Source organism: Anopheles ziemanni, chromosome 3 (assembly GCF_943734765.1).
Source record: "Anopheles ziemanni chromosome 3, idAnoZiCoDA_A2_x.2, whole genome shotgun sequence".
Lineage (NCBI taxonomy): Eukaryota > Metazoa > Arthropoda > Insecta > Diptera > Culicidae > Anopheles > Anopheles ziemanni.
This window is the reverse complement of record NC_080706.1, coordinates 28,843,589-28,864,544: the sequence shown is the minus strand read 5'-3', so window position 1 is coordinate 28,864,544 and position 20,956 is coordinate 28,843,589. Positions and strand designations below refer to the sequence as shown.

At 46.8% G+C, this 20,956-nt stretch overlaps 2 protein-coding genes across 2 annotated transcripts; one reads left to right on the top strand and one right to left on the bottom strand.

Moving 5' to 3' along the window:
- Positions 1-295: 295 nt before the first annotated feature.
- LOC131286641 (ero1-like protein) lies at positions 296-2,761 on the bottom strand. Its single transcript, XM_058315623.1, has 5 exons — positions 2,485-2,761; positions 2,137-2,388; positions 1,550-1,821; positions 743-1,471; positions 296-668 (listed from the first exon to the last, which is right to left on the bottom strand). The coding sequence occupies exons 1-5, from the start codon at positions 2,647-2,649 to the stop codon at positions 617-619; spliced, it is 1,470 nt and encodes a 489-aa protein (XP_058171606.1). The 5' UTR covers positions 2,650-2,761; the 3' UTR covers positions 296-616.
- A 7,713-nt stretch (positions 2,762-10,474) lies between these two features.
- LOC131287143 (protein masquerade) lies at positions 10,475-13,992 on the top strand. The gene is made up of 6 exons (XM_058316162.1): positions 10,475-10,562; positions 10,657-10,929; positions 10,991-11,511; positions 11,579-12,729; positions 12,805-13,003; positions 13,591-13,992. Exons 1-6 carry the CDS (start codon positions 10,475-10,477, stop codon positions 13,990-13,992), a joined length of 2,634 nt encoding a protein of 877 aa, XP_058172145.1.
- The last annotated feature ends 6,964 nt before the right edge of the window (positions 13,993-20,956 follow it).

Genomic DNA, 20,956 nt, shown 5'->3' with positions numbered 1-20,956 from the left:
CAATTGAAAACAGTTCACCTATTAGTAAATATAAAACATTCTACTTTGATTGTTATCAGCCTCAACAACGGCTCGCCATTACATTTATTTACAAAACTCATAAATATGATTGTATATCGATAATTTACATCCATATATGCACATGGGCAACATCAACTAGTGGTATAAGTTAGTAGGAAAAGTACGGCCCTCCCCGTACCGGGCGTTGGCACCAACCCGCGGTGCGTGTATATGCCTAGAACAGCTGTACAGTATCTTTCGTTATCTTCTGACGGTAGTATACCGTATGTTTTTTTTTTGTAAATAACATATGGTGATCTTCAAGATCAGTACACATACCGTACTCGGGCTAGCAGGTCGAATACATGAACTATGACTACGTCGAAACGAGAGGAAAAACAAAACAGATATCAAATGGTAAAAAAAAAATTTAAGAAAATCATACAACCGATAGATTCTGCTAACTATAACAAACACGATTCCCAAAGTCTTATCTTAAACGAGCCACCGGTAATCACTGTGTAGCGTTGGGATTGCTTGGGATTACAAGTCAAGTTTCATCACAAAGTCGTTGCACCGGTATTGGTTTGTAGTCTTTTCATCGCTTCCCAACTACTCATCGCATCCGTTGTCGAAATTCCTCCAACTCGTGGATGCTGGTCGAAAGCCTGCAACAGAATCAAAACCGAAACACGCTGGTGTACTCAATCTCTGAACTAAATGATAGCAACCGGAAACTTACCTTCCAAATGCGTTGAACAAAGCTACTATTTCCCCGCGCTTCAATCGAAGCGGAGGCGATTGTGGTTTAAGCTTCGTCCCCAGCCCACTACTGTCTACTTTGTCGTCGAATTTTCCGGAGAACAAGATTTTCAGTGCCGTGCCCATCCCTTGCACTTGCAACTTTCCCCAGAGCCGACACTTGTCGCACCCCACGCAGTCCATGATCTTGGAGATATTCATAAACTTCTCACGAAACTCGTGCTTCAGCTTGATCGCCGAGGTGCCTCCGCTGAACATGGCCGTTTCGTTGAAGTGCGACGGGAATCCTTCGATGACGGTGAGCAAATCCTTTACGGCCGTCTTGACCTCCCGATCGTCCTTCTCGAGGCCGGTGAAATATTCTTCATTTCGAAGATACGGCGCCGCCTTTGCCAGGGCACGCATCTCCACCAGGTAGGCAAAGTACAGATTTCGCAGCCAGTGCGAACCCTCGTTGTCGGTCATGTGGGGACTGAAGCGGCGCTCGAACTCTTCCATGTTCGGACCCCACACGCCACTGGGAGCAACGAACCCGAGCGAGCTCTTCTCCGATAGCAGATAGTTGGCACACAGGTGAATATTGATGCTCGAGTGAAGGCCGGAAATCATTCGGTAAAACACGCGGTGTTCGAGGCAAACCTCGTTGTGCGCCATGTCCTGGTAGGGGATCATTGCCGAGAAGGCATTTTTCTTCTTTATCGAATGTGCTCTGGGGGAACGCAAAAAAGGGGGTGTATATGATTACAAACATCGTTGGCAGGGGGTTATCATGTTGTTTGATGCTTACTGAAAACAATTCTCCAAATAAATACTGCTCCAAATACGCCGCGCCGACTCGCCACGGTAGCCAGTGTACCGTTCCGGGTTCAGCAGCAGATCTACATACTCCGCGCCCGGTTCGTGATCGTCCAGGATGCAGAAATTGTCTTGCGCTTCGTCATAATCCGCCCACCGTTGAAATTCTTTGTGCGCTTTGTCACTGATGCTTGTGTTGAGGTAGCCTAGTTCCACGTCGAGATCTTCGTTGCAGTTCGTCAGAGTTTGAACCTCTTTAATGTACTAGACGAAGAAGAAAAATATTACATGGTAAGAGAAAGTTATTCGAACCTGTTTCACCAACCGGATGGGGTTATGTTATTAGACCAGGTGTAAGTAATTTGATTAAATGCATATAAACGCGTAATCAATACAAAAACAATAAAGAAAAGGGACGGTTATCAATGGTTCTAACTCTTTTTCGTATCGACAAGTGTTGGAAAAAAAAAACAGTTGACGTGGTCAATTCGATACAACATGTGCAAACATGTGCTGTTGCTGCCGAAACAACGTGGACAAAACCCGACAACCCCCCTCAAACAACGCCCTTTCCTTTACCTTATGATAAGATCCCGTGTCGCCCTTCAAGCCAGGCGGAATGTCTTTCTCCTCGCAGTGCTCCACATGGCAAAATCGCATAGCGCATTTACTGTCGTCCACCCAGAACGGGCAGTCTTTATTCAGGTGCACCTTGTAGTAGCGAAAGAAGTCCTTCACCAGCAGGCTCTTCAAGCGTGGATAGATCTTTACATTGTTGTAGTAATCGACCGTATCCACGTTACAGCTGCAATCATCGATCGTACCCTGGAGCTGAAACGGAATCCGGTTTCCAAACCAAATAGAATGACACAGTTATTCACCACACTTTACGGAGGAGGCGTATAATTAAGGGGCCTCTTTGCATACCTGGCAAAAACAGAATCGATCGTTATTCGATTCCTCGTCGCCACCGCTGTAAAAGTAACCACTGGAACGATTTGCTAAGCTAAGCAACACTAAGAAACTAATCACAACCCACTGGAACTCCCACCGGGCCAGCTGGCCGACGAGAAGCCTCCGCCACGGTGCCATTGACACTGAAAAGCTCGGCTACTTGTTACGTCTGTTGTTTGCTTTTGTGCTGGGTTTTGTTGTTTTAACAGTTACCCGGGCACCGACTTTGCGGCACGATGTTTACGGTATCTTTTCCGACCCCGCTGAAAGCGGTACGAACTTTAAAGTTATCACTGAAGTTGAAAAGTTTGTTTTGTTTCTGGGACGTAGTAAACAAACTGGATTAAAACACTGCTCGTGGTAATTTGGTTCCGATGTTGTTCGGCACGTTCTATCTGCACTTCCGTATAACACTACGAAGACCAAACACTTCTGACGATACTTGTGCGGGCGGATGTTGCAACTCCGCGAGAAGATTGCAAAATAATTAACACTGGCGTGTTCATAACGCTTTCCGCATTCTGTGTCACCGCAGACGTGCAGTTCCTCACGTCTTGCAAGTTTCCGGACGAATGTGGAAATTTGTATTTTTCGCGAACCACTTGCAAATCAACACGTCAACAAACAACGGTTGACGGCACTGCTTCAGTGACTAGTGTTGGCAGAATCGAGATTCGGAAGATTCGAAGATTCGATCCCTAGACGGATTCTATAGATTCGAATCCCATTTGACAGATTCTAAAGATTCGAATCCCATCTGACAGATTCTAAAGATTTGGATCTCATTTGACGGATTCTAAAGATTTGATTCGATTCTGACTTGATCCTAAACTGTTTGATTCGACTCACAATTTTTTGAGTCGAATTAGTCACATAACTAGTCGTTCTATTGATTGATGTAAGTTTAAACAAATCGAACGCTGGGTAGAATGTCAAATGGACATAGATTTGCAAGTTAGGAATCCCAGGGGGATCTAGGAAAACCCAGTTCGAAAGATCCCGATGCGCAATCTCTCTCTTCGAAAGAGAGATTTCCAAAATGTTGCGAGAGAATTTTCAATTCTCTTTTCAGACAAAATTGTGCGCATAGTGGTGGGTAGTTTCCTCGGAACTGAAATGAAACAGCTCCCCCCGGGAGCGGATAGCGATAGCGATCCAAATGATCCTGCGGACCATTCAAAAGCTCGATTTAGCCTTTGGATCAATACAACTATTGATTGTTCAATTGTTAAAGTAACAAATAATATGAAAAATCTGTAGATTTGGTAGGTACGCATGATATGACGGATTGGGACTCGGATTCGAAGATCCGGATCTCAGAATGGATTGGAATCGAAAGATTCGAACCCCTGTAGGGATTCAGTTTCTCCATCACTACCCGTGACAGAACTTCTGTTAGATTTTCAGAAAATGATTTGCAAAAACCATGCCACTCTCAAATTCGGTTGCATACCTTAGGGCGTAATAAAACAGCGTCGACTGGTCAGTTAGTTCTATTTCCCTCCACTGCAAGTAAACATGGCGCTTTAGATGATAAAGCAAAGTTTAACGGAATCAAAAATAAAATTTGAAATGGATACTATTTATGCATTTTATAATTGAGACATTTGCTGGTTATACAAATAGTTATGTTTTCCTGCAACCGGTGACGAACATTTGAAAAATTTAAAAATCATCATTTCGGCCCTACATGTTTTCAATTTATTATTCACCTCCCAAGTATGCACGTGTTTCCCAAATATCACAAAATACAGGTCACAAACAGTGGTGATTCATGAAACCCGGATGATCGTCCGGATGTCGTTCAATGAATGAAAAGAAACACGCTGGACCCCAGATGAAGACCTCACCGGGGTGCATCGACGCGCGCGCTCCATCGACCATCCTACGGAGATTTCACATCCACGTGCAAGCAGCACGTCTTGTAGACGAACCTTCGGCGATCGCCGATCGAACCGGTCAGTCTAAAGTGGCCAGCTGAGTTGCGCGGACGTGTCTCGGTCGTGCTTCCCTGTGCAGTCAAGCTCGATCTCGGCGCTCGATAAGGTAAAACGGTGCTTTCGCGGTGTGGCATCTTTCGCCCGATATGAAACCGGTGGCGGTGCCGATGACGATCATGTGCGCGGAGAAAGTAAGCATGAAATGCAAAGTGAACAAAGCGTGCCAAGAGGAAGCAACGGAGGAAAACACCCCGTCGCATGGGGCAACTGTGTCAAACTCGAACTCTTGCTCCCGATCCGATGAGGTCGGTTGTGGGCGGATGATGATGATGAAATCGGCCAAATATTCGCACTTCGTGCTGTGAGATCGTTGTGAATCCCTACTGTTAATAGACCCACTGGACGGGAAACGTGGTGCAACGAAATAAGGACAACCTGCCTGCGTGCCCATCTGTCTGTCTGTCTGTCTGCCTGAGCGTACAGTAGGAGGAACGCTAAGTGAAGTCCCGAGAAATTAGGTTAAATATTGAGTGATAAAAAAAACAGACACACACAATCATACACATACATGCAGACATACAGGCACACGAAGACTCGCGATCTCCAATACCGCTACGTGTCTGTTTCCGCTAGACCGCAGGCTTGGCGCCTCTGTTCCGGGGCGCGTCTTGTTTGGGTTCGTCGTTTGCTCTACGTGAGTGTGCACCAGCAACGGTTTTGTCTTGGCGCTGCATTTGTGTGAAAGTAGCCAGAAGAACAGCGAAAACGCAGGAAAAAAAACCAACAATAATAATTTAAGCGCATCCTCTCACCGCGGAATCCAGTCGGAAAAACTTCACTCATTCTCACTCGCCGCTTGAATGTTGATCGACAGCGGCCCCCTCCGTTTTCGCGAACGGTATCTGAACGATCACGATCGATCGGTGGTTGGTACTGCTCGGTTGGCCCAAGGGAACCGGCTGAAGGGCGGGTGTTGCGAATGAAGTGCTCACGACTTTAAATCCCGTACGGCCGATTTGCGCCGAACGGTAGTCCCGCGGCCAATGCAAATTACAGCCGCGTCTGCGACGGCGGGTACGGCCGGAGCGGGTTCTAACGGTTTCAGGTGAAAACCGGAGCCCGGACTACTTCCTGCCGGAGTTGGACTTGGCAGGTCGTAGGTTTGCATACACACTTTGCTCTACGTGCAATCGACGGTAGGGAGTGATGACGCTTGGTGGGGTAGTAAAAACAAAAAATCAAGTAGATCGTTAAAATCAAATTTCTCGTCTTCCTTCACCTCCATGATTGGGGTCGAGGAAAAAGCATCAATGATTTTGTTTGCAAACATTAATTTTGGCTTCAGATACACAGACATATGATGCGTTATGGCAACAGGCCAATGGAAAGCAGTTTTACACAACAAAATACACATAAAAGGAGCGTTTTATGAGATTTGCTCTCTTTGCTTGTCAGGTATTATAAACATAAGAAAAATCCAAAAATTTGTCCTGGCATGGAAATTCCAGTTTCTTTTATGGAACTTCCAATATTTCAACTTCCATCACATGGTTGAGTCTTATACCTCTTACATGCAGGTACCGAAACTTTCGAGGTTTACCCGCTATTTTTAACTATTATATTACTATTTTTATGTGGATTTAACTTTAACCTGCATCATACCAAAGTGTGGAGTTCATGTTGGTTCAGAAATATTTCCTAACTGCGTACATTTTGGAAGAACTTATTAGCCTTTCCCATAAAGGTTCTCGATCTAAGAATTTAGTTGAGAATAAAAACAAATGGCCATATTTCTCTGAAGCAAGCAATGACTATAATGGAAATAATAAATCTTCAATTGTTACGAGTTCGGGTGGAAAAATTAAAGTGAAATATTGGAGTAACATCAAACGATTTAGAAAATCAATTACAAATTCAAGTCCCTTGAGACTCGCAAGGGTGCATACTCGAATAACAGTTTTTTTTTCAAATGTTCAAGACATCTGATCCTTTGACAGACCCGTTAGAGGGGTGTGATTTATCGGTATTCAAATAAATTCTTTTCCGAGCTCTAGCCATAGGAAAACAGATGCTGGGAAAGGAAAACCCTCAACCGAGAATGGTATGTAAAAATGCACCAAAAATTTAACGGAACGCTAGGTGCCACTTCACCGTCTACCCGCATCGGTCGAAGTGCTGCGTGGTGGATGATGAACTACCGCAAAAGACAGCGGACTCAAATGGGTATGCCAGAAGGAGGCCCAAACGCTTCGCTGCTGCGCCACGAAGCCAGGGATCGAAGTACTCCACCGCCGGTGGTTGGCCATAAACCATATCGGATGATCATGGCGGTAGCGGTACGGGGTTGGAAGGTAGGGCAAGCGTTCTTCTCGAACGCTCTCCCGGACTCCCGGCCGCGAGACTCCCCCGGGAGATGATGTGGTCCAGCAAAGACGTGCTCGGCGACGAACCCGAGAATAGGCACCGCGGAGAAGTTTGAGAAAGCGACTGACAACGCGAAAGAGGGAAAGAGAAGGAGAGAAAACCTGCTCGAGGAAGGAGCGAAAAGAAATGGAACGCAAGATTGACTCGCGCGATCGTGCGTCGACGGATCCGTTGAGGATCGAGAAAGGAATGCACGCGAACGCCGCGGTATGCTGTGTGGGCTTCGAGGGGGGGGGAGGTGAAAGAGCCCCGTGTCCGCAGTCGAACCGGGGAAGAAACGCGAGAAAAAGAGCAAGATCGGACGCACGGGGCGTGGAGAAACTATTCGGCCAGCAAGAAAGTTGCCGGAGCTTCAGCTTTCAGGCGCAATATTAAGTAACATTACTCTGTCGGCTCTGCTGGTAAGACGCACGGATCGCTCGAGGCTTCCGGACGATAACTCTCTACTGACTCACCAGGTTTTTCGCGACAAATCTTACTTCCATCCGGTGGAATACTATTTTCCTCATGGTTTTCCCAAGTGCTGAGTGTTGTTTTTGAATCCAGTGAATATCTTCCTCTGGCCTGCAAGTGTTGACAAAATCCATGTTGCCATAGCAATAGATTCCTTGCTGTTTCGAAAGTGGTGTGTGAGGGTAGAGTTTTCTCCATCGAAGGGAGTACTGCATCCAAGTTACAAGAAGTGCCTAATCTCACGGAAAACTTTAGTGATTAAAGTGTGTAGTCCAATATATTACGCAGTGCTATGGCGTGGCAATTGGTAATATCTATCAGTGTGAAGTTAAGAGTTGGACACCACGTCTTCATCGTGTAGTGTAGCGTCACGCAATCCTACCTCAAGGAGTGAGGCTGCAGGTTCCCGGAACCTGTTTGTTGCTGTTGGTCATCAGAAACGGCTTGCTTGCAGCAAAGTGTTCCGCGGTACAGTTAGACCGTACGGCCTTTTGTTAACTAGTCCGGTAAAACCTGCAGTAAACAGTGTATGTTGGGGTTGCCGCCTCATAACGTATCATAAAAAAAAACTCAAAATGATGCCGCAAAATATTACATTGCCCCCACGTCCGGATGGAAAAGAGGTCGCATGCTCGATTACTCCTCAAAAGTAGGTCAAGGTTAAACCGCGGTTGAAGCAGGTTTAAAATACAGGACAATATTTACCACCTCAAGCTCTCAACAACTCGATAACGCACAAGTCGATAAGCATTTCACGGCAGGACGAGCGTTTTTCCAGCCGGGCGGGTTGTCGTCCGGCCGTTCACTTGATTTCACCTTTCAAACGGGGATCGGGCGTAGGAGTTCGAATTTTCCCCCCATTAGAGACCGGCAAATGCACCAACAAAAAAATGGCGAAAAACAGAAGGAAGAAAAAAACGCCCAGTTTTCAAAACGGACCACCGGCCGACGCTCTCATTTTCACCGGCAGCGGGGCAACGGATGCCGGATGCTTTCACCCCACTGGGGTGTTTTATTGTTTGTGTACCCGTGTATGTGTGTGTGTGTGTGTGTGTGTGGCTGTCGCAAGGAAGTGCATTACCGATTGAAAGAGAAATGAACGGAACGGTTGGAGAAAACCTATCGGAATTGGCGATCGCTAAATGAAAGTCATCAGTCTGTCACAAATCGCCACTGTTGCGTGTTGGTGGTACCTGGCCTTCCTGTACGATCGAGCCATGTGCATGAGTGTGTGAGGGTGTACATATATTCCCTCAGCATTCCCAATAGTGACCAGCGCAAGTCCCCGTCGGGCTCATCGTGGTGACATATTTTCTCTTTTTGTTTTTCTCCCTCGACCTCACCCATATGCTTAGGGCCTCTGCACGGGGAATGTTGCCCGGAAATGGGTCAGCGGTGTTGTATCACACTGTTTTGAGCCGCGGTCCAGGCACAACGGAGCTCCCCATCTTGCCGGGCGGCCTGAATCGTGTTCCCCGCTCCATAACCTTCACAAAGTCATCGACGGCTTGGGAGTCAGGCGAGTCCACGGCCACAAGGCGATGGCCGTTGGCCTGAACCGAGGCACCCGAACACGAACGCATTAACCTGCCCCGTCCAGCTGCAGGTGGCGAACGCCCGCTGATTCATCTGCCCCGGACCGGTTTCCCGCTTCCCGAAACCTGTTTCAATCGCGCACCGGTAGGGTCACCGGAGAAGGGTGGTGGAAAGAATAGTTTCTTAAATCTGTGTCAAAGAAAAGCAAACAAACCCTACGCATCGGTGGTCGCGTAGGCCGCGTGAAGGTGTGCTCGTGTCGCTAGAATTGTTGTTGCCGTTGTTGGTGGTGATGCCCTGCGGGGGTAAAACCTTTCGGTTAGGAGGTTCGGCGCTTTCACTGTCGCGGCATTCTTTCGTCCGGCGTGAAATATTTCAACCCACGTGTCATGGTAAGCAAGCAAATCAAAGCTATCTGCGATTTCGTTGCGAGTGTTTTAAACACGTGACACTGGCACAGGAATGTATTCGAACGGTTATTGTGAAACTTTCTCATAATTAACAGGGTGGCTCACAACAGTACGGTACATGGTGACGATATTTTAGCTGAAGCTCACCGGCACCGAATTCCACCTTTCTTGCCATTTTCGACCAAAGTAGGTTGTTTACTTCGGGACACACCCAATCCGTGGTGTCGCGAGTCGGATTCTTGCTTGTAACGGTACACCCCATTGGTGGTTGAAACGTTTACACTTTTTATTTTAGAAAGTGTGACACAACGTTAGTACTGCGAACATCGCACGTAAGTCCTACCGTTTGCCACCGGGGGAAAAAAAAAAACGACGGTCCGGAGCAATAAAGCACCTGTCCGGTGGATCGACCGAACTGATACGCATCTAATCTTGCGTCCATCTGCAACCGTTTCGCGAGTACGCCGGCCGGCCGCAGGCACTGGAAACCCAGCCAGAGCAGCAAACAACGCTCGGTGGTCCCGCGGTGTATCTGATTCGGGCCCGGGCAACAAAACACAGTTAGTTTCGCTCCTTTTGCGTCCGAGTGTAAATTGGAACACATTTTCACTCCACTGAAAGCGATGGTTTGGCGTACATGCGCTGCGCCTATTAAAATCGCCAGCTTCTTCCATACGCCAGTATTAAATGCTATTCCATTTGAAGAAAAAACTACACACATGACCAACTTTCCGTAGTAGCCTAGTTCCATCGACAATTTTGAGAGGTTTCAGTGGGATGGTTGGTTTGTGCTAACTCGTTGGTGTTTTGTGTAATTTTTGGTAACCCTTTTCTTAACCTCAGGAACTGGAAGTGAGTACGAAACTGATGTCGGTGAAAAACGAGACTTATAGTTCGATAAACAAGTGATTTGAAAGGCAGCAGTGAAAACAATCTGGTGTTTTTTGCATGCCAACAGTTAAAAAAGAACTTCCATGTGGATGAGTGTAAACAGTGAAGAATAAAAGTGAAAATTCATGAACATTTTCAGTGCCGCGAAAAATTACCCAATTTATCTGACTTAAAGTTTCCGATATTTTGAGTGAAAAGTACGTAAACGATTCGAAAAACGGTGCTGTTGTACGTTAAACCGGAAACCGCGACGATCGCGGCGTGTTTATGAATCAGAGAAAGTCCACTAGGTGACTTACAATCAGCAGTATGATACTGAAAGCCACGATCGTGTTACTGTTACTTGTGGCCAGTGGTAGCTGCCAGGATGACTCATTGGCCGGTAGTTTTCTATCAGGTGAGAGAAGCACAACAAGTGAAGAGTTAACGTTAAGTATGACGTACCGTATAGACATCACTTATTTTCATGTCATTGCATCAACTTTTTGCAGGACTTTTGGACTCCATCACAAGCACAGAGGACGCCAAAGGATGCCCGGGAGTGTGCGTGCACACGTTGGCCACACTGATATGTTACGAGGTGCTGGACGACATTCCCTGCCCATCACCGAGCATGAAATGTTGCGTCGAGAGTAGCACTGCCGCCGCAAACATTTCGACAACGCCCAGGCCGAGGCCAACGACGACCACGCCAAGGCCAACGACAACGACGCCAAAGCCGACGACGGAGTCCAAGATCAAGGAGAAGGATAACAAGAATAACTGTAAGGAACTCGCAGTAATTGGTCCAAAGTGATGAACTAATGAAATGTTTCTTTACCTTAGCCTCCTGTCCGGGTGTTTGTGTTGCGGATCGCATTGCCGAGTACTGCGAGGCATACCTGACAACGGCCGGCCTCTGCAAGAGTGGATCCAAGTGTTGCGTGTCGCGAGACATCTATCCGGACAACGCGCCCGATGAGCTGTACATTCCTACGGCGCACTTTGACTCGAAAACGAACAAAACAACCACACCGAAGCCGTACGCAAAAACGACCGAGCGGCCACACACCACCGAAGAGCCCATCAAGTCGAAAACGAATCCCACGCCAAAGCCGACACCGAAACCGACGAAACCGGTCGCGCCGTCCAAGCTGAAGACAACCTCGGTCACACTCGCCAACAATGGCCAGGGACCGGTGTTCAAGGAGTGCGAGGGAGAGTGCGTTAACGGACTGTTTGCGCTGTTCTGCGATGATCTGGACAGTGAAGCGTTCTGTCCGAACGAAGGATCCTGCTGCATCACCGGTGTGGCGGAGGACAACAAGCAACAGGTGGTGACAACCACGAGACGGCCAGCGACACCGGTATGTTGTTGTAGTAGCTGTTGTTGAAATGAACCCATACTCATTGATTTCTTCCACTTACTTGTAGCCCCCATTGCCACGATGCCCCGGTTTCTGTCTGCTCAACATCATGGCTGCCTTCTGTGAGCGTCCCTCGGTGCTCATCCCGAACACGGCCAACTGTAAGCGAGGTTCGGTGTGCTGCGACAACACACGCGCTCCACCACCACGACCACCGCAGCAGAAGCGACCTCCACCACCGACGACCACGACAACACCGGCCCCAACGACGACCGCCATTCCGGACCCTCGCGAAGAGTGTCCCGGTTCGTGTATCGTCAGTCTCCTCAGCTTCACCTGCTTCCGTAACGCCGAAATGACCGATCTGTTCAAGTGCAAGAAATCGGGCACGCAGTGCTGCGCCCCGAAGAGCAAGATCCAGGAAGTGCAAGCCGCTGCGGCCAGCAAAACGAAGTACAACGACACCTATCCACCGCAGGCCCTTCCTCCACCGCCGCAGATGATGCCGCAGCAGCCGGCAGTGCCGGGTCTTATGGGCCAGCAGCCGTACCCGATGGTAGGGCAGGGTTCTATGCCACCACAGCCTCCGCAGCAGCAGGCACCACTTCCGCCGCACCAGCAGGGCTATGGTCCACCGGCACCGAACCCCTACCCCGGGCCGATCAGCAACAATATCTACGAGGTGGCCCCGACGCAACCCGCACCCTACGCACAGTCTCCGGTGTATGAGCCTCCCACGACCACGCCACGTCCTCAGGTGTACTCGAAGTACGTCTGCGGCGTGAAGGGAACCAGCCGTGCGGCGAAGTCCTATCTCACGCGTGAGGTTCTGCTGCTGGAGCGAGACCATGAAGCACAGGAACAGACCACACTGTCACGCCAGGCGCGCCACATCGACGTCGACAGTATCTACCGGTCGAAGAGCTCCGAGCGCCTTGTGCTTGGAAGTAGCATCGTGCCGATACCGATCATCTACCACGATCACAACGACACCGTCCCCGAGGACCTGCTGCGACACCCGAGCGTCAAGGAAAATGCCACCGTAGTGGCCAAGTACTGGAGCAATCACCGAAAGGGACGCGTAGTAGGCGGTGAGGATGGCGAAAACGGTGAATGGTGCTGGCAGGTGGCACTGATCAACTCGCTCAACCAGTACCTCTGCGGGGCGGCCCTCATAGGGACGCAGTGGGTCCTGACGGCGGCACACTGTGTCACCAAGTGAGTTCAGGGCTACGGCTTACAACTGGATACATTCAGCTAACGGTAACCAAATCTCTTCCATACCTTTTTCAGCATTGTTCGCTCGGGTGACGCAATCTATGTGCGCGTGGGAGACTACGATCTGACGCGCAAATATGGCAGCCCCGGAGCACAAACACTGCGGGTGGCCACCACATACATTCATCACAATCACAACAGTCAAACGCTGGACAACGATATAGCGCTGCTGAAGCTGCACGGTCAGGCGGAACTGCGCGATGGCGTTTGTTTGGTAAGGATGCGGAAACGATGGGGAGTGCTTTCAAGTTCTTATAAGGGCAATAAGCTGTATGTCTATAAATCAAATGGATAGCAACATAAACAAGAATGACTTTACGGAACTAAGTCTATGGTCAAGTACATGAAGAATTTTAAATATGGTCAGGGAAGATTGAACTCGTTTGATGTTCTCATAGAGAAAGTTTATAAGGTTTCCTGTGGACTCCATGGTTTACTATTCAGCTCCTTACTGAGTAACCCCTAGACCACTAGAATGGATAGGGGCATAAATATCAATGCAAAACATATAGACTGATTGAAAAAGGGTTAGCTTAAGTTCTAGGTTATTCTATTTTCTCGTCGATCGATGCTGCCTATTTGTTCAATCAATCTAAGGTAGTAGTAGTCTTTGTTAGGCTTTAAAGACACGATATTTGGTTCTGAAGCCTCGGAACTGGTATTTAGTTCCGATGCCTCGGTTTATGGATTTGTTTACCACTTACCATTCAGATATTGTAAGAACCTTCTAGCACTAGAAATGTTGGCGCTATTTCCATAATGTCTCGATTATTCACTCTCTTTTTCACTTCGCCTTTTTAGGTCTGCCTTCCGGCTCGAGGTGTCAGCCATGCGGCAGGCAAGCGCTGCACGGTGACCGGCTACGGTTATATGGGCGAGGCGGGTCCGATTCCGCTGCGAGTCCGCGAGGCTGAAATACCGATCGTCAGTGACGCCGAGTGCATACGAAAGGTGAACGCGGTCACGGAGAAGATCTTCATCCTGCCGGCCTCGAGCTTCTGCGCCGGCGGCGAGGAGGGCAACGACGCCTGCCAGGGCGATGGCGGCGGGCCGCTGGTGTGCCAGGACGATGGGTTCTACGAGCTGGCGGGACTGGTGTCGTGGGGCTTCGGATGCGGCCGCGTCGATGTGCCAGGCGTGTACGTGAAGGTGTCGTCCTTCATCGGGTGGATCAACCAGATCATTAGCGTTAACAATCAGTAGGGCGGTAGGTGTGCATGGTAGACGCTTCTTTGGACTCGTTGTTTTATACCAAACCTCTTCGTGCAAAACCCGAGGACCCCTCAGCGTTGGACCGTTGGGGATAAGGATTTCATGAACCGCGCCGTCGCATTCGTTCGTTCGTGCATTATGTAGTTTCTAGGATTTTAAGGCAAGGTTTTTAAGGCGTAGCGGAGTCAACCCCGGCAAGGTCTTCACATCTCCCAGGCAAGCTCAAAATAGGCAGAGCTAAATCACTTTTCCCAGATATTACATTCCCGTTGGGTTGGACGTGTGAAATCGAATCTGCTCGAGCAGAGAACTGTGGTAACATTTACCGCTAGTCCCCTTGATTGCGCCCCCAGCGTGATGAGCACGGTGGCCAAACACCTTTCACAACAAAACTGATAAGATTAAGCATACTCATACTTAAGCAACATTACCTACCCGTCCCTCCCGCTCCCATATCAACTACACGTAAGAAGAAATGTGTGACTATTTATTTATTTTTTCCAATCGAAGAACGAACAAAATGGGCCGCGTGTGGGCCGGAGTTTTCGCTGTTGGGGCGGCGTGAAAAATTCTTCTTTCTTGGACGAAGCGGTCATCGACCACTTTGCGGCCGGCAGGTAGCACCGAAACCCAAGCACTGACGCATCGGCTGGAATATTGCTTACAGCAGCAATACACCAAATGATACAAATTAAAAAGGGAAACAATTTCGAAGCGAATTGTTGCACTGTGTACAATAAATACAAAATCGACTGGTATTAAGAAATTTCCCTCATCGTTTTTCTTGTATTGAAACATTTGCCCCATCGTTTTCCATATTTTTCCTGCAGTCGTTGATGAATACTAACTTCACAAAACATTCCGTAATGTTCATTTTCAGATATCGCACTTAAAAAAAATCCTTTCCCCCGGCTAATTTGTTTCGAGTTTTGGTTACAACTAAAATCCATCTCGTTTCGTGCCAGCACTTTTATTTTGTATTCGACTTCTAGCACTTCTTTTATTTTCCACCGACTGTGCGTGAGGCTGAAGGATGAGTTTTTTGTTTTGCCGAAAATGAGAAATCATACCAAAATCCAAAACCATAACATCAAATCGCAAAGTTTGGCCAAATGTTTCCCGTTTTTGTTAGACTCATCTGTACATTTCTTTTTTTTTTCACGGATCACGCAACATTTATGAAGAGATAAAATAAATATAAAATTAGCATTGCACCCGCCCCCTTCCGCCACCACGAACATCCAAAGCCGCAGAACGTGGCATCAGTTCCAATCGGGAAAAAGTTCTTTGTGGAGAGCAACAAAAAATCTACAGAAATTTTCCAACCCTTTTTCATTGAACCAATTTCTTTTGCCCCTCTCAGCCACTGCCTGCTGCAAAATTACCCAGCCTATTTCGAGGAATTTCATCGAACCTTTGTACCGGACTCCGAAAGGCTAAATGGTCCAAATGGTTGAACGACCCGGGGTGGGAGTTTGTGATCTCAAGAAAATCGGAGAGAACGGGATAACAAGACGCTGGGGGGAAAACGGAAACATTTCTTATCATTTCTCGCTGAGACCGATTGTCGCTGAGAGACCGAAAAAAAACAAAACAAAACCCTAGGAAAGAAAAAGAAAGATGGGAAAAATAAGGAAAAAGGTTTCCTTGTGCGTGGACACGCAACAATGGTAAAATACTATCACTTTCAAAGACGCCTACAAAGTCGTTCGTCATTTTTAATTATTTTCCTCCACCGTACAGGAACGCAGCAGAAATTGTTCGCAACTGGTTTTCCCAACGTTTCCGTACCGGGTCCGTCCGCAACGCTGCCGTTTGTCTTCCCTCACCCTGTGTCCGGGGGACGCTCGTTTTGGTCACTTATTTATTAGCGCCCGGGACCAATTTGGACCAATGGAACGCGATCCTTCGCGGGCGGCCCGTGGCGTCGGACTGGCCGCAGTCGTTCGCACTCGTCGCTCTAATCGACCATCACCCGTCCCTTTTTTATGGTGTCGGTGCAAAACCATTCCCGATCGTGCACAAATACATTATGTATTTTGTTGCGAACTCTTTCACTGTTTTTGAAGCTTTCCTTAGGCCGAGCCGAGTTCCGATTGGGGCTTGCATGGAAACGTTTGATCATAATGTAACAAGTTTAATTAGCAGCCATTCATCAGAGCGCAATGATTCAAATGGTGGACGTATATTTTCTTCAATGCTGCCCACTAATTATCGAGCGACAAAATGATTTTTTTTAACTGTTTCAAGTACATGTTTTTTTAACTGAAAGAATTCTTGCAGCCAAAACGAACCAAACGAATTTAAAAATGTGGCTAACTTTGTATTGAGTTTACTGGTATTCCCTTAACAATCAAGAGCGAACATAGAATAAAGCATTTCTACGAGTATTAACGGAGAGAATATATCCAAAGTTTGTATATTTTGGGTTATTTTTCAAGGGTATTGTAATATAAACAAGATTTGCATAATTTTAGTCCTTTTTCAGGGATATTTTATGTCAAATAAGAAATTATTTAACATTTCAAGACTTCCTATACATCGTTTAATTTGAAAATAAGACTACATGGAATCATAAAAGTATCGTTTTTTTCCAGCATGCAAATATAAATCATATAAAGGCAACTTAAGCAAGGTAGAGGATTGGTTTATTTTAAAACTATGAAAACATCTAGAATTTCATTTTTATTTTGATTGACCTTAACAACTGCCAATATTTCCAACAAAATGATTTAAAGATTCCCACTCGAATCGTGAACTGGGTTGTGATGTGAAAAAGCAACCTCGTACAATACCAGTCAAAGTGCATGATCGATGATATGATGCAAAAAAAGATTTGTCTGGTCTGCAGACAGGACCCTAAAAGAAGCAACATTTTCCTGTACAGATCCTTCGACCTGACAGGTTTGGCACGGGCCTTTCTTAGCCCAAATTCTTGCGACCAATGGCATAGAGTTTTCAGTTTTTTGTAACTTTCGCCCCTTTTCAGTCACTGAACCTTATGAGATCACGACCGACGTTCGATGTCCATTCGCACTCCAAGGCGCTGGAAACGCATCTTTTCATCGGTGGGGACGTCTGCACCGCACCTGCAAGCGGGGGTTGGCTGTAGGGTTTTTGAGGTGCAAACTTGGTTTTTGAAAAGATGACGCATGGGAAGGAAAAACTACCCATCCACACGGAAATTCTTCGACGGCAATCGTTGGGGTCCGGTGCAATCGGTCCTAAATCAAACAAAGCTGGCACACCAAGCTGCCCGATGGTACGGGCGTCTCTCCTCCTCCCGTCCACCGGAGGTCCCCCCCCCCCCCCCCCCCACACAACATTGAGAACAGGAGTGGTGGATCCTATCGAAAATACTGTACAGCACAAATGGGACAGATTTCATCGGCGGAAAGCAAAAACTCCGAATGAGATAAAATACAAATCGGACATTGCGACCCCGGGATCGGGCCTGGACGTTCGTCGTGCCCGCGGCCCCATGGAATGTCCCAAGGTCCACCAAACGGCCGGTTTTGTGATTTTCGGGTAAGTTTTATTATTTTAATCACGTGATCGCGCGGGAAGCTCGGAGTGATTTGTTTTTACTCACCCGCGGTCGTTTTTCAGCGTCTGCTACCATGTTGCACCGGAGGAATTCTGCCAAACGGGGCTGCTCGGTGCACTCGTTCCCGCGTCGTCCGCCAGAGAGCTCCAGGATTCCTGCGTCGTTCCGCGATCGACAGTTTGGCTTTGATCTGCTGGTTTTTATTGCGCTACTTTGTCTCGCGATCGATCGACACTCGGGCAAAAGGGAAGAAAATCGCAAACGGGCGAGCAGCTTTTCTTTCTTATCGCAGTTTTTACCTTCTGCACCCGGCTGGAAACAGCATCCTTGTCGCATCCTGCACATCGCCGAGCGCGTGTGGGAAGAAACATCGACGTACACGATGGGTAGACCAGGGTCCGAGCCTCTACCTTCGCTCGACGCTCGAGCGGACTGTTTTTCACCTCGTGCACGGGGTCGCACGATGGAAAGATTTTAATTTAAAATTTCTACCAACCCGTGCATTGGTTTGTCATCGGAAAGATTTATGGGATTGGTCGGCCGGCCGAGGCGCTTGTCCTTGTTGACCGTGTCTCCATGTTGACTACATTTCAGCAAACAGCAGCAGCAACAGCAAATTGAGCAATGATCTTTTTGATCGATTCCACACGAAAATTCACTCATTTTGCGGGACTGGCTTTATGACACGATATATTTGGACGAAAGTGTGTGACTTCCAACTTATAGCTGAAACGATCCATTTTCTAAAGTGTAAATTATTTCGGTATGGAAACTCATTAGCACAGATTCACTTCACAGGTTCGCTTAAAAACATCTACAGTAGTATGAATCATTTTGAGATGCGGGCAATCGAATTGTATTGATGTCGGAAAATTGCAAGCTTCGAATGTGTGACAATTCGCACGGATGCTAAATATTTATCTCTGCATGATGAGAGTTGGTATAAGGGAAAACCTGTTATTGTGCTGTATACTGATTTCAATATCTTTACCACTAGCACAGCACAGAAAATAAAACAGCTATTTTTATTTCAGCTATATTTTATTTTTAAAACAGCTATTTTTTATTTTTAAATAAACATAAATTTTTCAATAAACAGCTATTTTTTATTTTTAAAACTACTACGTCTGTTTTGAGAATGTTATTACTTGCATCAGTCATCTAAGAAATCATCATCTAAGAAATGTCGTTTTATAATGCCCTAAGAACAAAAAAGTCTGTTAGAGCATGTTGGCTCTAACAATACGGCAGCGTCCGTCATAATAATATATAATAAATAAATAAATAAAAATAAAATAAATGTCGTTTTATCGCCTTTTTCTATTCTGACAATTGTTATTTGTAGCTACAAGCTAAAGCAACAACTATATATGATTAAATTAAACAGAAAAAAAATTTACATTCACATTAAATACTTCTGAGAATTCAAATCTATCTATTTTATATGCATTGCTTAAATAGTCGGAATGCAATAATTTGATTGATTTCATCCATCATTATGTTATTCGTTTTTAATAGTATAGTCGCTTTGATTGATTGTTGATTGGTTTCTCGAAATAGTTCCTACATTCTTCGAATAGCTCGCATACCTTGTAAACTATACACACTTATTCGGAAAGATAACAACATATGCAATCAAAGGGATGTTTATAGGTGTTGACTCGGAGATTTACCGTCATTACTACCGCCACAGCATATGCTGTAACATTACGGTGACCTTCAACCATTTATCGGCAGCCTGCGCAGACGAACGTTATGCGAGCACCCGAAGGATTGCGCGCCAAAGCATCCAACCGCCGCCCGGCCACGTGCTTCACATTCCTCTACGATCATCGGCGGATCGCAGCATCTTCGGACGAAAAAAAAAAATCTGGAGAGCATAAAACACATGCCAAAACAATATACAGCGCTGCCCGGGGAACGGGAGAATGACGATGATACCAGCAATGACCCGATGATTGCTTGCTTTCATCTTAGTTTTTCTTTTTCACCGTACATTTCTCAGCCGGGATCGCCAAACTCACGCAGAAAGGGGTCGATTGCGTGAGCAAACGCTAAGAATGTGTAAGAAAGAAAAAAAAAGTCTGCTACAGCAAAGGGCGGAGCCAGGGTTCAACAAAGATGTGTTGGGTGTTTTTTTTGCGTTTCACCCTCTTATCAACCCTTCTTAATTTCGCGGTTTAAAAAGTTTCTTGATCACCGAGTTTTCCCCCTTTGCGGGCAGCCTGTTTTTCCTATCCAGCCATCCTGCTTTGCGGTACGCATCTTCTGTCTCTCGTTGGCATGATCACGATGGGAGTTTTTTTTTTGTTTTTCATCCCGTGCTTCGCTCAAATGTTTGCTCGCTTTTTCGTTCATCATCAGAATCTTAAATCATCATCAGAAGAAAATTTTCCAATGTTCGATGTTCTCCGCAACCCTTCTGGGATTTTTTTGTACAACATTTAGTAGAACCAAGGAACGTAAGCACACACACAAGCACACTGGTCGATCTCCGCCAAAACAGGAGCAACCGGACGAAGATGAAACAGCGTTGACGATGATGGAAATGATGAGGATGAGAAAAAAGGATCCTAGTGAGCGGTGCGTGAACAGTATAGCATTCGAGGCGAGCCGAAGATCCACGATGAAAGTGAGATATGTGCGAGAAAAAGAGATCAGAAGAGCGAGATAGAACGAGTAGAACCGATTCCGGAGAGTCGCGATTCCGTTCCCGTTCGGATTTCCTTCAACCCTTTCCACTTGGGGTGACGTTCCCGAGCGGAAGAGGAGGTCGCTAGTGGTACCGAGGCAAACGTGTTGAGAAAAAAAAATGTTTCTCAACAAAACAAGGACCACGACGAACGGGTTCACCCAAGGAAGAGCGAAGATATGAGGAAACAAACGAAAAAAAAACTGAACCACATCGAAGACATGCGAAAGAAAATCGAGCACCGAACCGGCGATGGCCAGCGCGCGCTGGCCTTCCCCGGTGCACACATGCAAGAAAAAGGAACCACGACGGCGATGATGATACGGATGACGATGACGATAAAGACCACCACAAACAAAAGCAAACACCGGTAACAGCGGTTGGATTTTTCCCTCTTTCTTTTTTTTTTTGAGTTTTGTGTTTTACTCTACCATCGACGGGCAGCAGCTTCGGTGGAGTTTTCTTTCGTGGCGTCATCTCAGACATTCTTGCGACGTCGATCCGTACAGTTGACAGACCAAGGAAGAGAGCGAGAAATCCCATCCGCTGCTCAGCGCCAACACATTCGACTGCACGCAAATACGGAACTTTGTAGCCGTGTTTTGCGGAAAACCATCCATCATATCGAAACATTTAACTCATCTGTTATTTTAACTCTACTGTTTTTAAGTCTCATCTTACCTTAAGCTTGTTGATTTTAGTATTTTTTCGTTAGT

Coding starts and splice junctions, on each gene's coding strand:
- LOC131286641 (XM_058315623.1), bottom strand. CDS start 2,649: ATGGCACCGTGGCGGAGGCTTCTCGTCGGCCAGCTGGCCCGGTGGGAG. Junction 1,472..1,549: donor TATTTGGAGAATTGTTTTCA/GTAAGCATCAAA, acceptor GCGTTCCCCCAG/AGCACATTCGATAAAGAAGA. Junction 669..742: donor TTGTTCAACGCATTTGGAAG/GTAAGTTTCCGG, acceptor ATTCTGTTGCAG/GCTTTCGACCAGCATCCACG.
- LOC131287143 (XM_058316162.1), top strand. CDS start 10,475: ATGATACTGAAAGCCACGATCGTGTTACTGTTACTTGTGGCCAGTGGT. Junction 10,930..10,990: donor GAAGGATAACAAGAATAACT/GTAAGGAACTCG, acceptor TCTTTACCTTAG/CCTCCTGTCCGGGTGTTTGT. Junction 11,512..11,578: donor CGAGACGGCCAGCGACACCG/GTATGTTGTTGT, acceptor ACTTACTTGTAG/CCCCCATTGCCACGATGCCC.